General features: G+C 41.7%; 1 protein-coding gene across 2 annotated transcripts in view; it reads left to right on the top strand.

Moving 5' to 3' along the window:
* tle5 (TLE family member 5, transcriptional modulator) overlaps window positions 1-20,920 on the top strand; it is a 55,121-nt gene extending 34,201 nt beyond the window's left edge. Inside the window, exons 4-7 of one of the 2 annotated variants that reach the window (XM_026157999.2) lie at window positions 6,383-6,427; window positions 13,169-13,231; window positions 14,038-14,112; window positions 15,879-20,920. In XM_026157999.2, coding sequence (XP_026013784.1) covers window positions 6,383-6,427; window positions 13,169-13,231; window positions 14,038-14,112; window positions 15,879-16,103 — 408 coding nt within the window. In that variant the 3' untranslated portion in view covers window positions 16,104-20,920. Of the gene's footprint in view, window positions 1-6,382; window positions 6,428-13,168; window positions 13,232-14,037; window positions 14,113-15,875 lie in introns of both variants that reach the window. The other variant, XM_026157998.2, reaches the window with a different exon arrangement.
* The last annotated feature ends 2,235 nt before the right edge of the window (window positions 20,921-23,155 follow it).

The raw sequence follows: 23,155 nt of genomic DNA, 5'->3' as shown, positions 1-23,155 counted from the left end.
GTTTTGAAGAAACGCAGCTGCACAAATTAATAAGGGACATGATGACTTTTATAGTCAGAAAAATGTTCTACAGACTGTTTAGTAGCCTGCAGGCTGATATTATCAGCACAAAGTTTTCATTAGGGTTTGGTATTTTTCTGATCAGCTTGTGAGGCACTACAAAGTGATATACAACTTTCAGCTGCTCTGTTTTTTGGCAACGTTAACCAAAGCATCTCTTTTTTTCTTTTTAAGAGTGCTCCTTTGCCTCCAGTTCACTCAGTGACTCTGTGATGCATGTGCTAAATCAATTTAAGGGACACTTTAAAAGACAGAAACCAGACAAGGCTGCATACATGCAATGGGTAATTCAAAGGCTGATGGAGGCAAAGCTCAGTTTGAGTGTTCTGTGTAGTTTCTATCCCCTTAAATGTTGTGGTCCTGCTTTTAAATGACTAAGGGACAGATCATTATCTCTTAGGACCACTTCAAAGTCCTATATTGTACCAAGTTTTAACAAGATAATGTAAGTCTTTAATGTCCCAGCATTGTGTCTATTTCTAAACAGATGGTTGTTCCTGCTTTTACTGAAGTTACTGAACCTTTCTTGCTTAACAACAGTCAGCTTTGGTACAAGTTAGCAGCTTGGTGCTACATTACATTACATAGCCAGGCTTGAAAACCCCTAAAACTCTAGTTTAAGAAAATGGGTATCACAGCAGTGGTTATCAGCTTCCATTGTTAAGCTAGACTTTCTTTATCAGATTCTGTCTGCAATATAATAGTATCAGAGTGTATATTTGACTCTTCTGCACAAAATTGATTAACTGAGTGCTTCTTACATTTGTTAAGAAGACCAGATCATATGTTTCTTATATGTTGAATATAAGCACAAGGGAACACTGGTGCTACAAGAAAGGAAAGCTAGCAGAAAGTTTAGCTTTCTGTCTTTCATTTTTTCTAATGTGATAGCTGCACTTTGGACATCTTAAATCTTAAAACAGAAACACACTGATTCAGGATACTCGAGTGGGTTGGTCTTTACTGCAGTTTCAATGATATATCAGTGCAGGAGCTCAGAGATTCCCAGATTACACATCAAGAGATGTCAGACGTTCTGAAGCAAACTTTGCTTCCCATTTCCACATCTTCTACTTCTTCTGACTTGATGCATCTATCGTTCAGAACAATACTGCAGCCAGGAGGGAAAACTGGGCTGGAGCCAGTCCCAGCAGACACTGGTCAAAAGGCAAGGTTCACTCTGGATGGTTTGCAACCACATGAACTTCCCTATCTTACATGTGGCGAATCAAGAATCAACAGGAAACTTAACATTCCTGCCTTTGGATCGTGTGAAGACGCCAACAAGTTACTCAGGTGAAGCTGCTAAAATTGGCCAAAACAAAACTGATAAATTGGTTTGCTTAGATTTGGTAATAGGTGGTGCTTTTCCCCATTTTGATGTTACAAGAGGGGAATGATCTTTTCTCTATTTGGTAGGTTGGGCTGTGCGATATGACCAAAATCTCATATCCCGATATAAGAATTCTATCGTCCTGATAACGATATAAATCACAAAATTTTAACATTTTCTGTAAATTCTGTGAATCTCGGGCAGCTCGACTTGCGGGAAGTGTTTCCAGCTGCGCGTCATGTAGCTGGAGTCGAGTGTTTTAACTGATGCATGAAACGATACATTTTTAGACATAAGTTGTAACGGCCGCCGTTTTCTTTGTGAGTATTTATTACACGGCGTGCTGCGGGGGAAAGCCTGTTCTAACGTTTGAGTCTAAGGTTTATTTTTTAGCACCTGGCGGCTCTTTTTTAATTCTCATCCATAAATAATCTGCTCTTTCACGTGATTTAGTTTATTTTGAAAAGTCTCAACAGGATCTTGAGCTTTATTGTGAAAGGTTTATGTGGAACATAAACAACCGGACACGCGATGCTGTTACCGTCGTTGTTGCTAACCACAACGCATAAAAACAGGCGCTTGTCCGTCCGTAGTGTGGTTATATTAAATATAAGAGAAAGAGAGAACTTTAAGAAATTAATATAAACACTACAGTGACCAAAACAATGAAAAAATATTGCAGTAAACAATGAATTTTGCGACACCACGAAACAAACAATAGCGTAAAATGTTTATGTTTATATCAAACAGCCCTATTGGTAGGTGTAATTATTTTGCAAAAGCCATGGAAGCATTGATTTTGCAAAATAAGCCCCATTTAAAACTTTGCAGTGATGTTATGTGATACTATGTAAAAACTGGGATAAGACTTTCCAGGGAAACATTGGAAAAATAGAACAAATAGTTGAGTAAGATCCCTGGCTTCTCTCTCTCACCTCTGCAAGGCATGAAGCGGGTGTGAATGTCGGCTTTAGAACATTAAAGATAGAGTGTGTGTGTGTGTGTGTGTGTGTGTGTGTGTGTGTGTGTGTGTGTGTGTGTGTGTGTGTGTGTGTGTGTGTGTGTGTGTGTGTGTGTGTGTGTGTGTGTGTGTGTGTGTGTGTGTGTGTGTCACCCACTATCAAATGTCAGGAAGGATGCGGGTGAAAGGGGTTTCTAACGCTATCTGACCATCAGACATGCAATTCAGACAGAGCGTAAATCCTGCTTAACCTCACATGTCTAACTTTAGTGAGGAGGAGAATATGAGGCAGCTTTTTCTTCAGCCTGCATCTTATAGCTATCGTGCTGGAAAACAGTGAGACAGGAAGTGCGCAGCTGAATGAAACATGGACACTTTTAAGAGAAAATGCCAGACAAGTAGCACTTTGCAGTGTTTCCAGAGTCTGCTGAGGAGTTCTGATTCTTCGTTACAAGGTCTTTCATTTTTATTTGAAACTCAAGCTTCATATATAAAATGTGAGGGGCATAAAAGTGCAATCTGCTTGAATCTGAGCAGTTTAAAACCATATATAACAGTGAACGCACCAGTTGTTTTATAAACATGTAATTGGGTCTGGGAAATAAAACAACATTTAAAAAAAAAAAAAAAAAGGCAGCCAGCAAATAAATAAATAGTTTGCGTCCAACCCTGTTACAGATTTAAAAGAAGAAATAAAATGTTGTCTAGAGATCTGTGACAGTTTTAAAAAAGCCACAGTATTGAGGCTAGCAGGTAGGCCAACTTATCTGCAATCCCAGCTGATCATCTCACACATTCAATTCCACCTCAGCTCCTTCTTTGCTGCATCTAAATTAATCAATATTATATGTGTTCTCCCTATAGATTAAATCCGATCTGTGCCATTTTCCTGCACTTCACTCAGGCAGCAGCCTCATTTCCAGAAGTGAGAACATGGATCACTTTCGCCAGCTGTGCTTTAGACTGGCAGCCACGTTTAATTTCAGTTCAGTTTAATTTAATTTAGAGAGGGCAAAATCAGAAGTCGTCTCAAGGTGTTTCATATTGTAAGGTAAAGATCCTACAGCAATAGAGAGAAAACCCCAACAATCAGCTGACACTTGGTGACAGTGGGAAGGAAAAACACCCTTTTAATGGAAGAAACCTCCGGCGAGCTCAGGCAGGGACAGCCACCTTTAAATACAAAGTGGTGTGCAACACATATTTATAAGAGGTGTGTTTAGAAGAAATAAGCCATCATAGGAAATGTGATGAAAGTTGAAGGCTCCCATTCTACTTATAAGTACCCTCAAAACCACAAGTAAACCAGCAGGCTGAGACTGAAGTGCTATATTGGGGTGATATGGCACTATGAGGTCTTTAAGATAAGATGGGGACTGATTATCCAAAATGTGAGGAGAAGAATTTAAAATTTGACTTTGGATTTAACAATGAAGAAAATCCAATATGGGAGAAATATGCTCCTTCTTCCTAGTCCCTGCCAGTACTCTCGCTTCAGCATTTTAAATGAACTGGAGGTTTCTTAAGGATGTTTTAGGACAACCTGATAATAATGAATTACAATAGTCCAGCCAATAAACTCTAAACTAGTTTTTCACATCACTCTTACACAGGATTGTTCTGCACAAATGCAAGAAAGCAGTCAAGCTAACATGGATGTCTTTGAGAGGAAGCACATACAGGGTTTACACGCAAACTTCACACAGGATCGTCTTACTCTGAGGTGACAGTGCTAACCGCTGCACCATCGATACATGTGAGAAAGGAGAGCAGATGATGCCCTGACCTGATTCTGCCAAAAGTTTCAGAGTTTTTATGTGAAAACGGCTTTAGTGAGGAGTGGGACTACCACGTGCTGCCAGAACAGCTTTGGAGTGTCTTGGCATTTATTTCACAAGCCTCTGGATCTCTACTGAAGGGAAGTAATCATGCTTTTCCAAAAGAATCACATTTTCTTAATTATTTAAAGCATTCTTTACCTTTTTAACTCTTTCCCCCATGACTGCTTTATATCAAAATAACTGGTTGTGCATCAAAAGTTAGTTAGTGAGAGTGATCTCTGCCTGTATAGCTTACTGGAGCAACCCTTGGAAAAAAGGTTTTTATGGGGAAAGAGTTGATGAAGAATTGGCATCACTTGCCAAGACACCACTCCCATCAGTATGGAAAATTTTCATTATAGGATAAAGGTGATGCCTCAGAAGGGATTTGTATTGATTTGCAGTTGCTCTTTCCTCCAAGGGGACACCTGCCCCAAAATAATTACTGGATCTCCTCGTTTGTAGAGGTCAAGCGTTGAGATATTTCCTTCACTTTATCACCCCTCTGTAGATCCGCTGTATTGGATTAACTGAGATAAATTACACGTTTGTTACCATTTGCTTACCATTTGTCTTTTTTAATATGTGCACAGCCCTTATTGGATACATGCTGATGTAATTGTGCAGCCATCTTCACATTCAGCTGAAATAAAACCTGTAAAATTGAATTGTGAATGCAGTATTGCCAAAACAGCCTCCTTCGCCCACTCTGACTCGAACGCACACACAGTCAGCCACGCACACACATACGCGCACTTTCAATCGCACTTCCACTCCATCAGTGGCAGGCCGAGTCTTGTATCCCCACTACGACCTCCCCACTCCTCCTCTAATAGCATATCAGGTTGCCCCACTCCCCCAGCCAGCGGCAGCACCTCCATTTCCCCAGCGCTGTAATTACTTTAGGGAGCTTCCGCGTGGGCACAAGCAGCTACGGAGCTATGTTTTAGTGCGCGTGCATGTGCGTGCGTGCACGTGCATTCACTTACAAGAGAGAGCCAGTGTGAAATTGAACACAAACAACTGTGTGTGCGTGCATATGTGCGTGTGTGTTTGTGTGTGAGTGACAACAAGCGAGAGACAAAAATGTGTGTGTGAGTGAGAGATCTGTGTGTTGTTTGTTTTCCAGTGACAGAGCCAGTCCCCCTGCAGACAGAGTGGGTGATTAACAGGGTTGACGCCTAGAAGGTGGCCCTCTCATTAACACTGAACACACACACACACACAGACACACAACAGAAGCCGTTTCTCTTCTGTCTCTCCTTTTCTCTCGCAGTCTCTCTTCCTCTTTGTGTCTTCTCTTTGCATGTGTGTGTGTGAACATGTCTGAAGTGTAGAAGTAAGTAAAGGGACTGTTACCGATCACATCGACTTGTCTGGATAATTAATAATTCTAAATAATAAATGAGGCAGCGTCTCTTGTTCCACGTGCGCACACATGTGGATCCTGCTGCTGTGTGATGATTGCAGAGATTAATGAAACTCATCCTGCACACAAACAGCTGTAAGCGACAAACAGAACTTCAGTACGCCCTTTAAATTAAGCAACTGTTTATATTCTCTGGCAGTTCATACATGCAAATTTCATTTGTATGAGGGAGCTGGCGTGTACATGAGAAGGAGGATAAAATGACAAACTGGCAGATTAATTATGCAAATCAGTTGATCGGTTTATTTTTATGTGCCGTCGTAGCTTCGGTTTCAGCAGCTCATCATTTTACATCAAATAACATCGAACAAAGAACATTGGAGGTTGTTATTAAGCTGTTTACTTAAAAACAAAGGCAAAAATGAAAAGGCGAATAAAGTCTTCCGCAGTGTTTCAAGATTACTGTACCCATGTGAATTCTTGTTCTTATTAATCTGCAGTGTAATGATGCCTTTCGGGAATCATCTCTTGGATTTAAGAAGGCCCGTATAATGTTTTTTATGATCATATTAGCATTCGTTGCTTTTGGTGGAAAAAAGCAACGAAGCAAACTGAAGATGCTTCGAGTGTTCCAGCTGAGAAACAGAATTTTTGTGCGATTTCCGATTGTGGTGCAATCAAAATGCACATTAGCTTCAAACGTGATTTGTCACATGCAGTCAGTTGAGCATGATAAATTGTTAGCATGGAGCTCCTGCACAGACAATTTTTCTGGCAACAGTTCGGTGCCTGTGTTTTTATAGCTTTTTCTTCTTCTTCTTCTCCTCTTCTTTGTGTAGTACTATGAGATGTCCTACGGGCTCAACATTGAGATGCACAAACAGGTAAGTCTGTATTTAGTCTCCTTAAAGTTCGCTCTTTTATTCCCATCACATAGGATGTAAAACTGTTGTATGATCATAAACAGAAGATTGCTTTTGTGAAGAAAATTGAAACACAGGAGGATGCCTTTTCTGCTTGCAGGATGTGATGGATTCAAACTGAGGGGCATGCATGTTTATCAAGTTTCTATTGTACCTCCTGTGTGTATTATGTTGCTTAAGGCTTCCTTTCTAACATGCTTCTATAAACTGAGGTGTCTCCATCGTCATGCAACTACTGCCGAGGGTTATCAGTCTAATGTTTTGTTATTGCTTTTACCAATGTTTAGAATTTTTCTTCCTGTCAGTTAGCTTTGACATGTGGATTTAAATACTACAGGAAAAAATCCAAAGAAGCCAAATCTGAGTGAAAAATGCTTTTGTGCTGTCAGCAGGAAGTAGCTACTTTCCTCTGCATAAATGAATTATTTTATAAACCTGGCTAGCAGCTGTCTGACAGGCAGTGCTCTCTCTATACGTGTTATGGATAAACCTGCGAGAGCCACAAATAAAAGTTGTAGTAATTTCAGAGCAATTTGTTTTAATATTTACAGATGAATCATACATTTACCAATAATCTAGCGTCATTTTGTACTCTGTGATTGAAAAATGTCTCAAGGACTCGCTGTCCTGTATCGTTGCTTGTTGTTCATACTGACGATTCAGCTGGGAGAATTTCCTGGACTTTGAGGTGCCAGTTGGCTAACCTCATCAATGCAGATAAAAAGACTTTTAATACTTACTGAACCTTGAATTATGCACTTCATTACAGGGTTCTTTTTTTCTTTAACCTGGCTCAGATGCATTGGTTGCCAGGGTTGGGAATGTCTCCATAAGTTACCTGTTGCATGTGCCTCACTGATGTTTGACTGGCAGATCCACATTGCTGTATTGTGGTAGCCTTATTATGCTACAGACATGGATACTCAGAGAGCAGCTTAGTGTTTTGTTTTTTTTTTGATGGGACGGGTGAGTAAACAGTGACAGGTACAAAGATTTACCATACACAGTATAAAAGATGGACTTTGTGCCAACATCTGAAAGTGAAGTTAATGTGGAAGTACTTTAAACTTGCATTTTTTTAATGGCCAGCAGGGGGCGACTCCTTTCCTAACAAAAGTATGTCTGGTAGTATAGATGTCTATGGGGCAATGGCCCTTGGCTACCTAGCTGTCTGACATCAGATCACCTTCCTGATGAGTTCATGGGCTCAGTCACTAGTTTCAGGTCACTGATTAAAACACGAAGTTCAGTTTGGCAATTATGGTCATTACTAGAATAAGTCCAGTAATTTTTGTAAAAAGGATTTTTCAGGATTTCCGTTCATGGTCTCAGGAGTCTCATCTCTGCTTTTGGCGGATGGTGTGGTTCCTTTGGACTCATCAACCTTGTTCCGGAAGCCGAGTGTGAAGCAGCTGGGGTGAGAATTTAGCACCTGAAACTCCGAAGCCACGGTTCTTAGTCAGAAAAGGGCAGCGTGTCCACTGCAGGGTGCAGGAGCGAGCTGCTACCTCAAGTGGATGATATCTTAGGGTCTTGTTTACAAGTGAGGGAAGAGGAAAGCAGGAGGCTGACAGATAGATGAATGCGGTGTCAACAGTGATGCAGACGCAGTACTGGGCTGTTGTGGTGAAGATAAAGTATGAAAGTACATCTATGATGTACCTTCTTACCCTCACCTTTGGCCCAGCAGTTTTTGATTTAGTTGTAGCCATAGTCTTTTGATTAAAAAAACGTTTAGTTTTATTCCTAATTAGGACTAAATCCTTTTAGTTTTAGTCAACTAAATATCATAGGATTGTAACAGACGAAGTCTAAAATTGATTCAGTTGAATAAAATACAAAGTGTCAAAGGAGCTGTGCATTCCTCGTGATGCACCGACAGCTTATTGAACTGTTGGTGTGATTATTAAACATAATCTCTGTTTCCTTTGGGGATCTCATTTGAGTGAGGTCACCTAATTCTGTGTGTAAATCCAGTTGTTGTTGATTTTTTTTGTTGTTTTTAGTAATTTTGAGCATCACGCAGTCATTTCATGTGGATGTAGGTCTTGGCAAAATGGCATTATATTTACATCCAGTGAAAACGGTGCTGTAAGAACTAGTAAGGTATTTTGAAATGGAGGAGAAAAAAAGGCCCTCAATCAGGCAGGGCGTGGGTGAGGGAGTGGTCCATACATCAGTTTGTGTTGCTGCAGCAGGGGGAGTAATTTATGCTCAGCCTGCAGGAGGAGAGAGCGATGGGCCTCCAAGGGGCCAACCCTTATCGATGACCTCGTCTGGTATTGCCCATCCACACTCACAAACGCACACGCACGCTGTCGTATGATTGACGGCGTGCGCTGACAGCCATATTGGAAGAAGGGAGCATGCTTTGACGAATGGAGACACACATGAAAGTAGCAGCTTCCATGATTTAAAGACCTTCACTTGTATGCACCCGCACAAACTCTGAGGTTGGAAGCACAAGACGGGCACCGCGATGCATGCTGAGCAAACGCACACACCTTTCTCCTTTATCTCATAGGGATTAAATTCATAGGCACAAATGGAGTTGTGTGTTTGTGTGTGTACCCAGCAATCTTCGTACGTGCGTGTGTGGACATTAGCTCATGTACTTTCCCATTGGCTGTCTGCAATCTTTTAGAAATGTCAGTGTGTGGGTAGAGCCAGCGTGAGCTTCGGTGTGTTAGCGTGCACGCTCCTGAGCCCCTCCAGTCACTCCATCACCGCATGTGCCTGCGTTTTTTGTGTGTGCGCGTATGTTACCAGCGCATGTTCATAAACGTTTGTGTCTCTCTGCTCGTGTGTGCTGCTGTTACTGTGTGTGCGCACACGCCCGTCCTTTGTGCACAGTGTGAGTGGGTGCCGAGAATCGCTAGTTCCATTAGAGAGTTGAAATTGAAGGGGATGTGTGGAAACGAGTGTCGAGGAGCATTCATGTCTAGGCCTATTGTGCAGAGCCACACTCCCCTCTCTGCTCCTCCTCCTCCTCCTCCTCTGTCTGTTTCCCTGTTTTTTCTTTCTTTCTTTCTTTCTCTCTCTCACACTCACACATTCAATTGCTCCCTCTTGATCACTCTGTCCTACTCAATTCAAAAAATGCCTCTCCACTCTGTGCAGTCTGTCTCTTTGCTCTCTGCATCTCTGTTTTGTCTTAGTGAGGAAAAGCAAGGTTGAGTTGCGGATCGAACTGGGAGTGTGTTGAATGAAGCTGTATCGTTTATCTGTTTTTCCTCGTTTTCTCTTCCTGACAGCATTTGTGTTTTGTTTGTGTTGTGTATAGTATATATGTTCTCATTGTGTTCATCACATAAACCAAACTATGAAGGCAATTCTGAGTATATTCATCTGTATGTGAGCTGCATCTGCAGGAATAGTTGTTCGTGTTCGGCATGGTGGAAACTCTTTGTTAAGCAGAAGTGGCGACACTGAAAAGGCTGTGATTCAGTTATCCAGTCCTAGTTTTAGGAAATTTCAAAACAAAAATGCCAATTATTTTGACCTCGTTTCGTGAGCATTACTTTTTTTTTTTTTATTCTTTTTATCTGATAACAAACTGAAGATATATATGGAAACTGGAGCAAAAGTCCTTTTGATTAGTCATGTAACTGGTCACATTTGTGTACATGAAAATAATATTTTCAACCTTTTAAAGGGAGAAAAAGTATAAATTTAGAGGACAGAGGGGCAATTTGACTTCATTTTCCACTCATACCAGAGGCCAATTAGGTTTGGACAATTCAGACTAGTCGGTTAGGTTTAGACCAGGGGTCCCCAATCCCAGTCCTCGAGGGCCGGTGTCCCTGCAGGTTTTAGATGTGTCCTTGATCCATCACAGCTGATTTAAATGGATAAATGACCTTCTCAACATGTCTTGAAGTTCTCCAGAGGCCTGGTAATGAACTAATCGTGTGATTCAGGTGTGTTGACCCAGGGTGAGATCTAAAACCTGCAGGGACACCGGCCCTCGTGGACTGGGATTAGGGACCCCTGGTTTAGATAATCTAGACCAAGAGTGTCAAACTCCAGGCCTCGAGGGCCGGTGTCCCTGCAGGTTTTAGATGTGTCCTTGATCCATCACAGCTGATTTAAATGGCTAAATGGCCTTCTCAACATGTCTTGAAGTTCTCCAGAGACCTGGTAACTAATCATTTGATTCGGGTGTGTTGACCCAGGGTGAGATCTAAAACCTGCAGGACACCGGCCCTCAAGGCCTGGAGTTTGATACCGCTGATCTAGACTATTTGATTAGGTTTAAACAATCTGGACTACTTGGTTAGATTTAGCTAATCAAACCTGCTACCACAAGTTTAGATCATAAATCTTCTTGATAAAAAAACTACTCAGGGCAGATTTAGGTGTTAAAACTATTTAGCTAGGTTCTGAAAAAGGTCGTGGTTTGGGTTGAAGTACAACAGATGGCACTTTGATAAGAGCCACCTGCAGCATGTTATCATGTGTGTGCTGCAGGCATAAAAACTATTCCTTTTCCTCTTTGTATTGAAATATATTTCAAAGTCACGCTTACAAAAAACAGGACAGCTTGCTTTCATAAACGAGAAAAAAATCTCAGTATTTCACATTTTGCCATGAGACCCTGTGACTATAGGGGAGCCCACGCAGTGACAAAGCCAGTACACTCTAAGGAAGTCTGTGTAACGTTAGGTTTGTTTACTCTGCCTTCCATACTTCCTTGAAACAGAATTTCGTCAGTGAAAAGTGCTCCAATAGCATTTTAGGAAAGCCAGAATGAAGCAGAGTGAAATGTAAAGTGAGGACACGAGAGAGGAGGCTGCATTCAGAACGAAAAATCTGAGGGAGAAGAGAAGGTGATGGAGAGCAGGGATAACAGAATAGACAAAAGCTGGGTTGGAAAAAAACAAGATAGACAGAATAAAGGGCACTGAAAAAGAGGCAGAGCCATAGTTAGCGTGGAGCGAGTCCCGCAGAGACATTTTAGAGATGTCAGGGAGATTGTATGTGTAATGATGAGCAGATAGGAGTGAAGCGCTTGATGGGAACTGTGCTCTGCATGCCTAATGTCTGTTAGAAGAGCCTCTCTCTCCTCATCGCGCCTCGAATTAGGCTCTAACACAATTACTGCTGCTTTGCATATCTCTTATGGATTGGATGATTACCAACCAAATGTGATAATAGACCTGCATGTGAGAAAGATAGGGAATGTGCATGATGTGAAAGAGAACACGGCGTGTGCGTGCGTGTATGGGAGATTATTACTGTGTGTGCGTGGGTGTGTGTGTGTGTGTGTGTGTGTGTGTGTCCGTCCAAGTGTTTTTAGAAGCGTATTAAGTACAAGCAACTAAATTAATGAGGTGAATAAAGGGATTCTGACACATCTGATATATGTGCATGTGTGTGAGATATATTTGCTCCAGTTTGGGAAGGTCATAGCAGATGTTTCCCATACTGATGAGTGTGGCTTAAATTCGCTGAATGACGATTCACATTTAACAAGGGTTTAAAGGATAAGTGTGGTGATACTCTTTATTTTGAGCTGTCATTAAATCCCATGAAAAGATTAAAATGAGCCGTGAGCTGCTATCACATTTTATCTGTGTAGCCTGAGGCTATTATGCTGAATTCTTCTGTTCCATAGAGTTGTTGTCCTCGACACTTTGCCCTGGCATGGTTTTTGTTCACCTCTTCTGGCTTTGGTTGTTCTATGTTATCATCTCTGACTTTATTCATTCATTCGTTCATGAAATCTTCTCCATGGATCTCACAGGCATTAGTACCCAGTGAGGTGCAGTAACATTTTTTACATTCAGCAAATCCACATCTATGTGCTAAAGACACCACCACCCTACGTTTAGTTGCTCAACAGCCTCAGACAGAAGCAAAGCTGGTATGAGCTTCCTTCTGTTAGTGTATCCCCTCATGACCGAGCATTACTTAGGTGACTTAATCTAATAGAAAAGTAAGAATATCCTTCCCCTCTGTCCCCTGCACCATTAATTCTTGACTATAGACAGTATAAATATGGACGTAGGCGCCCCCATGTTGTCTGTCTTAAACCTCCATTCTCTTTAATGGCCACCAGGGGGAGACACCTGTGGTGGCTAAAAATAAAAATAAAAAATCTGCAAGCACTATCCCGCTGAGTTTATGGGCTCAGTCACTCATTTCATACTGTATAAAACAGTGGTGGTGTGGTGTAGTTTTGCAGTTTGAGGTGTACTCCTAATGCTCCAAACCTGGATAAATGCGAGGGTTGCATCTGGAACAGCATCGAGCATAAAACCCGGTCATTAATCCCAATCTGTGCGCTGCGGTGAACTCAATAAACCATAAAGTCCGTTTTGTAAATTTTGATCATTGTAAGATTCAGAAAGGCGAATAACCCAGGATCTGAGCCTACATTTCACAGTCAGATCCGCCCCTTACTTCATTATGAACACACCCAGTGTGTTTTATTTTGAGATACTCATACATGCAACGTTCTATTCTAACCACTGAATATACAATTATCCCTGTTTATTACAACAACTATCAGTTTTTAGGAAACAGTGGAAAGTTTTTTTTATATTTATGACCATTTTTAAGGTTAAAATTATTAAGCTTTGATGCTGACAGGGTGGGGAAGATGGAAAATAACCATTTGAGTTACATATTTTTTCACTGGGTTTGTTGGGAGTGATAAAAATATGGAATACTATAAACCACTATGCTCTCCTTCAACAGGCTGAGATAGTCAAGAGATTGAATGGGATCTGCGCACAGGTCCTCCCCTACCTGTCTCAGGAGGTAAGCGCGTGCACACGCACACACGCACGCACACTCTGGCACAGAGCCGTCAATAACCCTCTGACCCTCAGCACTATTCCTTACATCCTGGAATGAGATCACCCTCATTCCCACCTCATTACCTCTCCACCTCCGTGACCTCAAGCTCAGCATCCCTCTTCTCTCCTCCCATCATTCATCATCACTTGCTTCCTGTGTTTCTTTCCACCTCAATTTCCATTTCACCCTGCCCCCACCTCGATTCTGCCATATTCAATCTGTCCCATCCTCACGGTTGTCCCTTCCCCCCTCCCCTTTTGACCTCTTCCTTCACTCCCCTCTTTCCCTCCATTTTTCCCTCCTTTGCCTCCTCCTACTCCATCCAACTCTTCTCTTGCTTAATACATGTGTGTGTTTGTGTCAGTGTAATAAATGGCTGTGCGATTCAGATAAGCCATGCTCTTATCTGCCCACCAGGGGGTTGACCTCCACCCATTACAGCACACCAGCCGACCATCCATTCCCGGGTGTCACACAAGGCGTGTGTGTGTGTGTGTGTGTGTGTGTGTGTGTGTGTGTGTGTGTGTGTGTGTGTGTGTGTGTGTGTGTGTGTGTGTGTGTAACTGGATGAATAGCAAAATGGTCAGAGGGGGAGGCGCAACACCAGAGAGGGTTGTCGGGTCTCTGTTGGGACTATTGATATTGATCTAACCTCTCCACCCCCCCAACTCTCCTCCCCATGTTTCTATCTCGCTTTTGTCTTTCTCACTTTCCTCCTCTTGTCTTTACCCCCTGCCTCCCCCCTGTCTCCCACCCACCATCTCCAGCACCAGCAGCAGGTCCTGGCAGCCATAGAGAGGGCCAAGCAGGTCACCCCCCCGGAGATGAACTCCATCATAAGGGTACGTTGTTGCAACCCTAACCCTGCCTGAAAAAGTGCAAATATTGACCAACCCGATCAATTCTATTGTTTTCTTTTACATCTTGCATTTATTGACTTATTGTTTGTGAGGATAAAAACCTTTGTGTGTCATCGCAGGGTTTTTCTCAAAAACCTAAAATGTTTTTTTAATGCTTTTTTTATATCGTGTGAAATGAAAAACCCTAAACCTCAAAGGTTTCCTGCCCCGATCTGTTTCCTCCTAAACAGAGCATTATAAAAGTAAATAAGCATTTATTAGCTCCAGTTGCTAATGAAAAACGTTAAAATGACCCATAAATCATGATTATATTCAAGCGCTGGTAATGTATGCCTGCACAGTAAAATAAACATTTATAATTGTTCCCACTGTTTTGTTTAAGCAGCTCTGGGAACAATTAATTTTTAAAGGGTTTCTTTAGAGTTATATTGATGAAGTCCAAGAGAAACTTTTAAAGCACAGACTTTCTTTTTTTTTTCTGATGCACCAAAAGTTGGAATATAAGAAATTAACTTTTCTAGAAGTGGCTAAGCTCCAAAGAAATGCTGGATTCTTCTGTTAAAGCCTCCATGCCTTGAAATGTTTTTGTTTAGGTTTCATGTTAAATGTGCAGATTTAAGTAGAGATAACCTCGGGGCATTATTAGGGTTAAAATCTCTTCTACACTTACGTCTTAGGAGTGTGTAGTACTCTTCATCACGAGTAAACTACTTTTTGTGTCTTTTTAAAGTGGTGGTATCCATCCCATCGAGGGGATAAATTTGATTAAGCCACAATCCTGTCCATTGAAGCAATTACAGCACAGTTATCTCGCTAGCTAAAATACCAAATCTGTACAAACCAGGCCAGCTCGTTAGCCTGCTATGCGCAGATATTCTTTATATCGGCAGCTTTAACTACTAAAGCTACGCTTCATCATTATCAGCCTCGTGTTAGCTATCCTAGCTCCTCCATCATTTCACTATTGTCTAGTGTTCGCTAGCCCAGCCACTCCATCACTGTGATAGATGATTCACGGTGGTGCGTTGCTTTTGTCTTTGTGTCTGCGACTTGTGATAAAGAAGGTGGCGCTCTGCGTTGGCGTTTGTGGTAGGGCGTTCTGTTGTCGGTGGATCTTTTGCTTTCAAAGGAGCTTGTAAAGAAAAGCGTCTGGACTTCTTTAAGTTGCTTGAAGACGCTTGAAGTCCAGACGCTTTTCTTTACAAGCTCCTTCGACTACGATGACCTGGATGACTGAGAACCTTTACAGACATCTTTTGCTTTGACTTTAGTCGCATCATGTAGAAAGTTAGAGGATCAGCGGGGGCAGTTATGTGTCGATTATAAGAGGTCAGAGGGAGCTGCCGTAAAAATGAACTCACTTTTGGGTGTGTGTAAAAGAGAAGCGTGGCAGTAACAATGTATCTCTCTGTACTTTAAAATCAAAGGCATGTCGATCCCATGATATTGTTTTTTCCAGTTCTGTGCTCAGATACCTCTTTGTCTGCACTTGTTTCTTAGGCTTTTATACATCTTAAAAACTGCATCTATTATAAATAAGCTATGTGTATCTTCTACTGAGCATGTGCTATGATACGTGCGTTCCATCTATCCTGTTGTCTGTAAACTATTAGCGCTGTGCCTCAAGGGTTATATATTAAACATGACCTGTGGTTCTATAATAGGTCTGTCCTGTGTTTTGCAGTGATTTGTGCGCTTGATCTATCCTACTGTCTCTAAGTTGCGTCTGATTCTTTTCCATGCAGCAGCAGCTCCAGGCTCACCAGCTGTCTCAGCTTCAGGGCCTGGCCCTGCCCATGACTCCGCTGCCGCTGAGCCTGAGCCAGCCGACCCTCCCTGCCGTCACCACCTCCTCTGGTCTCTTCTCCCTCTCTTCCCTGCTGGCCTCTCAAGCCCAGCTGGCCAAGGAGGAGAAAGCATCGCGGGATGGAGTCGACAGCCACCGTGAGGAGGATGGAGACAAGTCTGATTAGATGGTGTTTCAGCCCTATTCAGCTCTGTTTTTATCCAGAGACCTGAATCCCTAGATTCAAGCCCACTTGGCCTATAGCCTCTCCCCCAGGTCTCCCTCTCTTTGACACTACCTAACATGGGCTTCAATTTCATCTCTTCCGACCCCCTAGCCAACCCCATTATTGGGAGGTCTTTGGCACATACCACCTTATATCCTGGTATTCACCATAGTTGGGTTGTTTCTATCTCTTTTTTTTTTTTTTTTTTTTTTTTAAGCCATGAGACTGTCGCTTTCTTATGTATCTTGTATTTTCAAGTGCTCTCTCTCTCTCTCTCTTTTTTGCATGTGATTAAGCCACATTTATCCCTTTTTAAAAAAAAAGAAAATCAGGACTACTTTCTATTTCAGTTTCTTCCTGCCTCCCTCTTGCTTTTTCTCTCTCTTCTGATTCCTGTTGAGTTTCCGTGTTTTCCTTTCTTCTCCATGCCTCTCTCTCTCTTCCTCCCTGTCTTCCTCCCACCTCTTGCCTCTGCCTCTTTCATAGGTCCTTGTTAGACAGGACTGATCCGTCAGACTGAATGCACTGTTCCGTAGGTGTTAACAGAAAAACTGTTAAACACTTGGATTTGCTGGCAAGCTGTAAAACTTGTCAGATGCAACACAGGATTCCTAAAAACTTCATTTTCCCAACATAAAGGTCTCACCGAAATCAGCAGTGTTGATATTTCATGGTGTTTCACCTCGCGTGTATTCATTCTAAGATAAAAGTGGGCTCAAAGTTTAAATGTTGGATTGATAAAAGATCAGAGAATTGTTTAAATAATGCCCCGGCTAAAGACAGAAGCGTGCTTAAAAGCTATACTCACTTTCTAATCAAAAACCTCTGCCTTCAAAAGAGAATCGGTGTTATGAAAAGACATATCCGGGCAAATTAGAGATTTTGCGAGTAATCCTAATTTTATATAAAATAAAAGCATCTTAGATCCGACTTAATGCTGAGAGCCGTCAGAGTAGATAACAGACCCACCTTGATAAGTAATCCCCCCGACGTTTGATCCTTGCCCGACCCTGTGAGGTGCGTTGGATAAATCCACCCAGCACCGTAACTGAAAGGCATCATTAAACGGAGCTGAGGTAGCACAACGTGCAGCAAAGAGAAGTAACGCCACTTCACGTCCACACCTTCCCACCATCTTTTTCCTCTTTAATGTGCACTAATATCAGAGCAGACACTGAGGGGAGAAAGAGTGCATGTTGTGTGTTTGACAGCAGAGGGCAGCGTGTGTCTTTGAACCATCCTCCTCGCTTGTGCAGAACAAGGACAATGACAGAGTGCAGACTGTGTCACAAAGGGAATGGCTTATTTATCCAGTCTGAGTGTGCAAACTTAACGCACAGTAGACACTAGACCGGTGGGATCAATTACTGCAGTGATGCAGGTCTCGAAAAGTTGTCTGCTTTGGTTTATTTTGGTCTCTAAATGGAACGACTCCACCTAGCATGAAACAAAAACACGGGCTCTCTGTAAATTCACTTTTAAATACCCTACGATTCACTGCACATAAAGATCTTTCACATATCAGATTAATCCTGCATTATACAGTTGATTTAATGCCTACATGGGGCACTGAGTATGATTGAATATAGTTACATTACTGTAATTCACACAGATGAAGCACAAGTGCATTCTACAGCTGCTGCTATGAATCCAAACTAAACAAAAACACCCCCTTCAAACAGAAAGGTCCTGTACGCTCTTGGTTGTTTTCAGATTAGACCTCGAGTCTGCTGGAAGCTGGGCGAAACTATGCCAGCCCACCACAACATTGATGATCTCATTGCAATACAAAGTTCAGCTGCGGAATCTTCTGGTTTGACTTTCCTTTAGATGTTATTACGAGCAACGGCACCTCTGCCACATTGCTGAAGGTCTTTATCCGGTCAGAGGATCTACTACCACCGTCCTGGTGCCAGACGCCAAAGGACAATTCCCAGATGTCTCGTTTCCATGCACCAACCTGTTGGAGCTTTTTTGGAGGTGCAAGGTAACATACTCAGTGTTAGGCAGATGGCTTTAAAGTTGTGGTTGATTATTTTATTAAAATACCCACTGCATCTTTTACCAAATTCTTAAGGGAAAAAAAAGTTCTGCTCCATGTGGGGGTCTGCAAAAAATGTAGTAGTTGACGTTGCATAGTTTGTCCAACAGAGGGCACTCTGCAACACATGTGATTTGAATGCCACGCAGCAAACGCAGCAACCAGCCGGTCACTAATCTGGGAACCAGGTTTACTAAAGTCAGACTCTAACTGTAAACTGAGCAGATCAGCAACTCTGAGTTGGTATCTTCATGGAGGCTGGTCAGAGTAGGCAGCCATTTTTAATGATGCTGTCTGAAACAGAGGTCGCTTGTGACATATTGAGTCTCATAAAGGTTAAATAAATAAAACTAAAATTATGGTGGGCCGCTCTATATAATCGTAGAAAAAAGTTTGTACCATAGGCCTGCCATCGGATCAGAATTGAATCCGATCATTTCCTATCTGATTTCTCAGGATTAACAAACTCTGAATTTTAGCTAAACCTGCTTCCTGGAATAGGGTTGTGATCTGAGAGGAGCATAATATAATATCACCAAATACTGTTTGTTTTTTGTTTTTTAAAATTAAAGAGTGTCTTTTGCATTACATACAGTTCCTTACTGTGATCTAAAATTGGTCTTTACAGGAAATGAAGACACATCTGCAGCTCTTTAATAAACTCTTCTGTTTATTTATTTTTTAAACCAGCATGGCAAGAATTCATGTTATTAGTAAGGAGAATAATCAGTGATCGCTTTTAGAAGCATCTGAAAGTCTTATGTTGCATTTAATTAAGAACATTTGTATAATGATAGCATTACAGTCCAAATTCTCAGTCAGTTAGGAGACTATTATTTGTAAAGTAGTATAGAGCCAGTTTGACAGTATCTTTTGTTCGGTGGTTTTCACTTCAGACATTTTGACATGTCCCAGTAAGGTAAGGTGTAAATAGTAGAATTAATGACTTCCATTGAGCTGTTAAGTACTGTTCATGCTATCATACTGTCATTGCTTAGTGGGAAATTTAAATTGACCAGAGCTGTAATTTATATCAGTAACACAGATATTCTACCTGTTAGTACAAGTCAAAATCTCTGCTGTGAAAAGTATCAGTGCAAATTAATAAATAGTGGAAGTAGACCAATTTTTATACCCAGTGCGCATTTATAACACCAAAAAAAAATGCAAAATAGGACTGAAAATTTGTCTATAGTTAAAAAACAAAAAAGAATAGAGACTACATCGCGTTCTTCATCATGTTTGGGTTGAATTTGTTTGCTTTTTGGATATATTGGAGTTTCTTTTTACTGTCCCGGGGATTTGTCAGGCAACAGAAGTGCGAATGGGCGAAATGTCTGCTTTCAAAAAGATGACATGCAATTTGAGAGGTACCACGTATACTTTGAAAATGTCGAACCACACTTAAAAGCACGTACACCTGTCTTGACCTCCTCTCTTTTCATCTCTGAATGGCTTCATTGAGTGTAGCCATCTCGAGCTGTATATGTATTTTAAAAAAAAAACCTGCTCCTTTCATTTGGGGGAAAATAAGCTCAGAATGGTCTCCGGTTTGATGATAAAGCACATTTTTATTGCAGAAGTACCCTTCAAAGAGATCGGCGAACGTGCACGTTTGATATCCAAAAGTGAAAATACATATGAGGGACTTTCAGAATAAAAGCCTCCGTCTTCTAAAGGTTCAGGTGATAAACTGTTGATGGCATTTGCTGGAGGACTCTTTCAATGATCCCCATTGTTGTGTATGTATGTGAATACATAAAACAAGGTGTGTATAAACACTTGTACAGATCCCGTAGTCGATGCTAAACCAGATGAAATGCGTTGCTGTTCTTACAACTAAAGCTAACATGCTACCTTGCTTGTGAATTAAGCTCGCGGCACGTCGTCCTCCCATCTAGCTGCATACTGTATGTATCTAGTTGCATACATACTGTACTTGTTGTAGTGAAATGCAGAGCGTGTAGACAAAGCAGAACACACACACACATCAATGCATGTCTGCGGGGGAACTGAGATTGATTTCTTTCTAGTGGAGACATATTTTTTTTCTTTTTAAAGAATGTTTGATCCAAACTTTCTGTGATCGATGCACTCGTTCCTTTCCTCCCCCCTTTTCTTCGTTTTTAAATATTAATCGATATGAACTAGAGGGAGATTTGCAAGGCTGACGTTTTAGACGTACAAATGAAATTCTATGTATTTGTTGAAGTAGTTGGAGGTGCTCGCCTCTGTATACAGTTATACATAGAAAGCTTTATGTGTATATGGCTGCATCTTCTCTTGTCTGTCCTGGATGATTCTTGTGCTATTGTGTTACAAAACTGATGTGACACCAGGGGGGAGGGAAACTGCAGTATGTTGACCTTTTCACCCTTTGATCCCCCTTTCCTTTTCTCCCCCCTCCCACCACCCTAACACTCCCTCCCTCCCACCCACTCCCCTTGACTCCTGTGCCGCCTCTTTGCCCTCATAGCGTGAAGCATTGTAAGCGTTTTGAGCTTTGTAAAGGTCTTTTTTTAAATACTTATTTTGTGTATAATGTAAAACCTAAAAGTGTGTAATTTGGCAAAAAAAAAAATGTTTTGTGTCTGAAATCATAGCTTCATTTAAACAAACGAAAAAGAAACTCTAAAAAAAAAAACGTACAGCAAACATTTACTATAAATAAAATGAAATGTTCTGCAGTAAGGAAGGACTTCTGGTGCCTTACAAATAAAGTCAATCAAATCATAAACAAGTCTCGCTCGTCTTTGACTTGATGCACACCGTCTCCTGACTGGGAAGAGTGGCTCTTGTGGGCTTCCAACATTTTATTGTCCTTTTTCTGCTTATTGCTGGCAGGATGGAAGAATCGTTGCTTCCCGGTTATCTCAGCGTTCGAGTGTGAACTTGCAAACTGAAAAATTTGCAATCAACATTAACAATAACCAGTCCCTAGCTTGGCTGGCTGCTGCACCACTCACACCCCAAAAAGTTACAAAGAAAATGTTATTGCAGGGTAAGTGAGGTTCTTCAGGTATGCCCCACTGTGAGGGGAACCCTAGGGTGGATCCAGGACATGTTTCTTCTCTTGGCTGACCTGGGACCACCTTAGTACCCCCACAAAGAGCTAGAGGCCTGAGAGAGGGAGGTCTGATAATCTCTGTTCAGGCTCGTGACTGGATAAGGACAAATGGAGGGATGGATTGATTATTAGGAAATATGCACGTTGTGATCAGGTGAATACCGTTGCTTTTCCAAGTGTGCAGGTTTAGCAACACTGACTCCTAAAAATAAGAATAACCCAAAACCCCCTTTCTAGATTTATGCCACTTTAGACAGGTGACAGTGAAAGTCTTATTTATTTTAAGGTAACACAAACCTAACAATTTTTAATTTCAGCTCTAAAAAAAATCACGATTGTGATCTCTGCCAATAGATCCCACTCGATCCTACTTTAATTACAGCATACGCCCATGAAGCACACTTCACAAGGTAACATATTATTTGGAACATGGGCAACTTATTTTTTTTAATTGGATGAAAGATGCAGAGCCAGTGATATATTTTTAAATCAGTTTCACTTCATGCTACTGAAGTGCTCTTTTGCCAGCATTCAGAGAGACCGATTAAAAACCCAAACGCTGGCATGGCTGATTAATGTGCAGATTAATCAAATCTCTCTCGAGTGTTTCAGCTTAAACTTGAGCTTGTGCGTGTCTTTGGGAAACTGTTACTCATCACGCCAGCGCAGATGTTCTTTATAGTGGCACTAAAAAACTCAACATACGAGTGAATCACCCATCTTTTAAATTTTAGGGTCTAACTCCAAAGCTTAGATAAGAGAGCACTCAGTGTTTTAACATCAGCGATGTTTGAGGTTTTTTCCAGACCCGGAATTATTCATTTAAACGTGTCCTGATGTCTTCTGACCGCCCTAGGGTGGCTGTAGTTCACGTCAGATCCACCAGGAGGAAGTGTTGATTTACGTTTACCAGCCCTTTTCCCACTGAGGTGAACCCGGCAGGTAATTGCTCTGAGGTATTCTCACATGCGCTCCTGTGTTTGTGTGTCACATAGGAGGGGAAGCTTCCTGTTCTTAAGACTGCAATGATGAGATTTTATCTATTCTGCACTGTGTGTGTCCAGATTTGATGTTACATCTCGAAGGCAGCGGATCACGACCCCGCTTGGCGCCTGTACAATATCCCCATTTGGATGCTCTGTTTATCAGGTTTGAGCCCTAACTTGGTTTGCTGCATTCACCACTCCTCCTGGTCCATTCAGGTGGATGCACATCCAGTGGATTTTCGTTTTTCTTTGTGCAAAATTACATTGGTTTCTTTCTCATTTCCTCCTCAGTCTGTTTTCTCTTTTTCCTCCCTGTCACCGTCTCCCTCTGGTTGCCTTCCTCACTGTGTGTCCAAGCAGCTCTGTGTGTGTGTGTGTGTGTGTGTGTGTGTGTGTGTGTGTGTGTGTGTGTGTGTGTGTGTGTGTGTGTGTGTGTGTGTGTGTGTGTGTGTGTGTGTGTGTGTGTGTGTGTTCAGAGATGAGGGAGAGGAAGGCTTGTGAGCCCTCTGAGTTCCTGTGGTTGCAGCCCTTCCTCCCCTCTTCCTCCCTTTCCTCTTATTCTGTCTCCCTGCAGACGGCTCTGGATCTGACACTTAAATAAATATGAAAGTGCCCTATTTTTTCCTCTTTCTGTCTGAGGATTCACACATTCCTCACAAGAAGCTACACAGGCAGCAGAGGAGGCGCGCATCTCTCTCATCCAGTGTTTTTTTTTTTTATTATTTCTTCCCCTCCCCTCCCCTTTCTAAACCCCATTGGAAAAAAAGTGCCACATTCTTACTTAGGTTGTTTAATTAGTGGCACTTTAAAGGATAAAGTTGGTGTCATATTATGTGAACAAATCCCATGAAAAGATCCCTATTGTAGCATATTCCTCAGTGCTATCTCAGGACGACAAAAGCAAACAAAACATGCCATT

This window comes from Astatotilapia calliptera, chromosome 23 (assembly GCF_964374335.1).
Source record: "Astatotilapia calliptera chromosome 23, fAstCal68.1, whole genome shotgun sequence".
In the NCBI taxonomy this organism is placed as follows: Eukaryota; Metazoa; Chordata; class Actinopteri; order Cichliformes; family Cichlidae; genus Astatotilapia; species Astatotilapia calliptera.
Note: the sequence above shows the minus strand (reverse complement) of the source record. Positions and strands in the feature narration are given on the sequence as shown.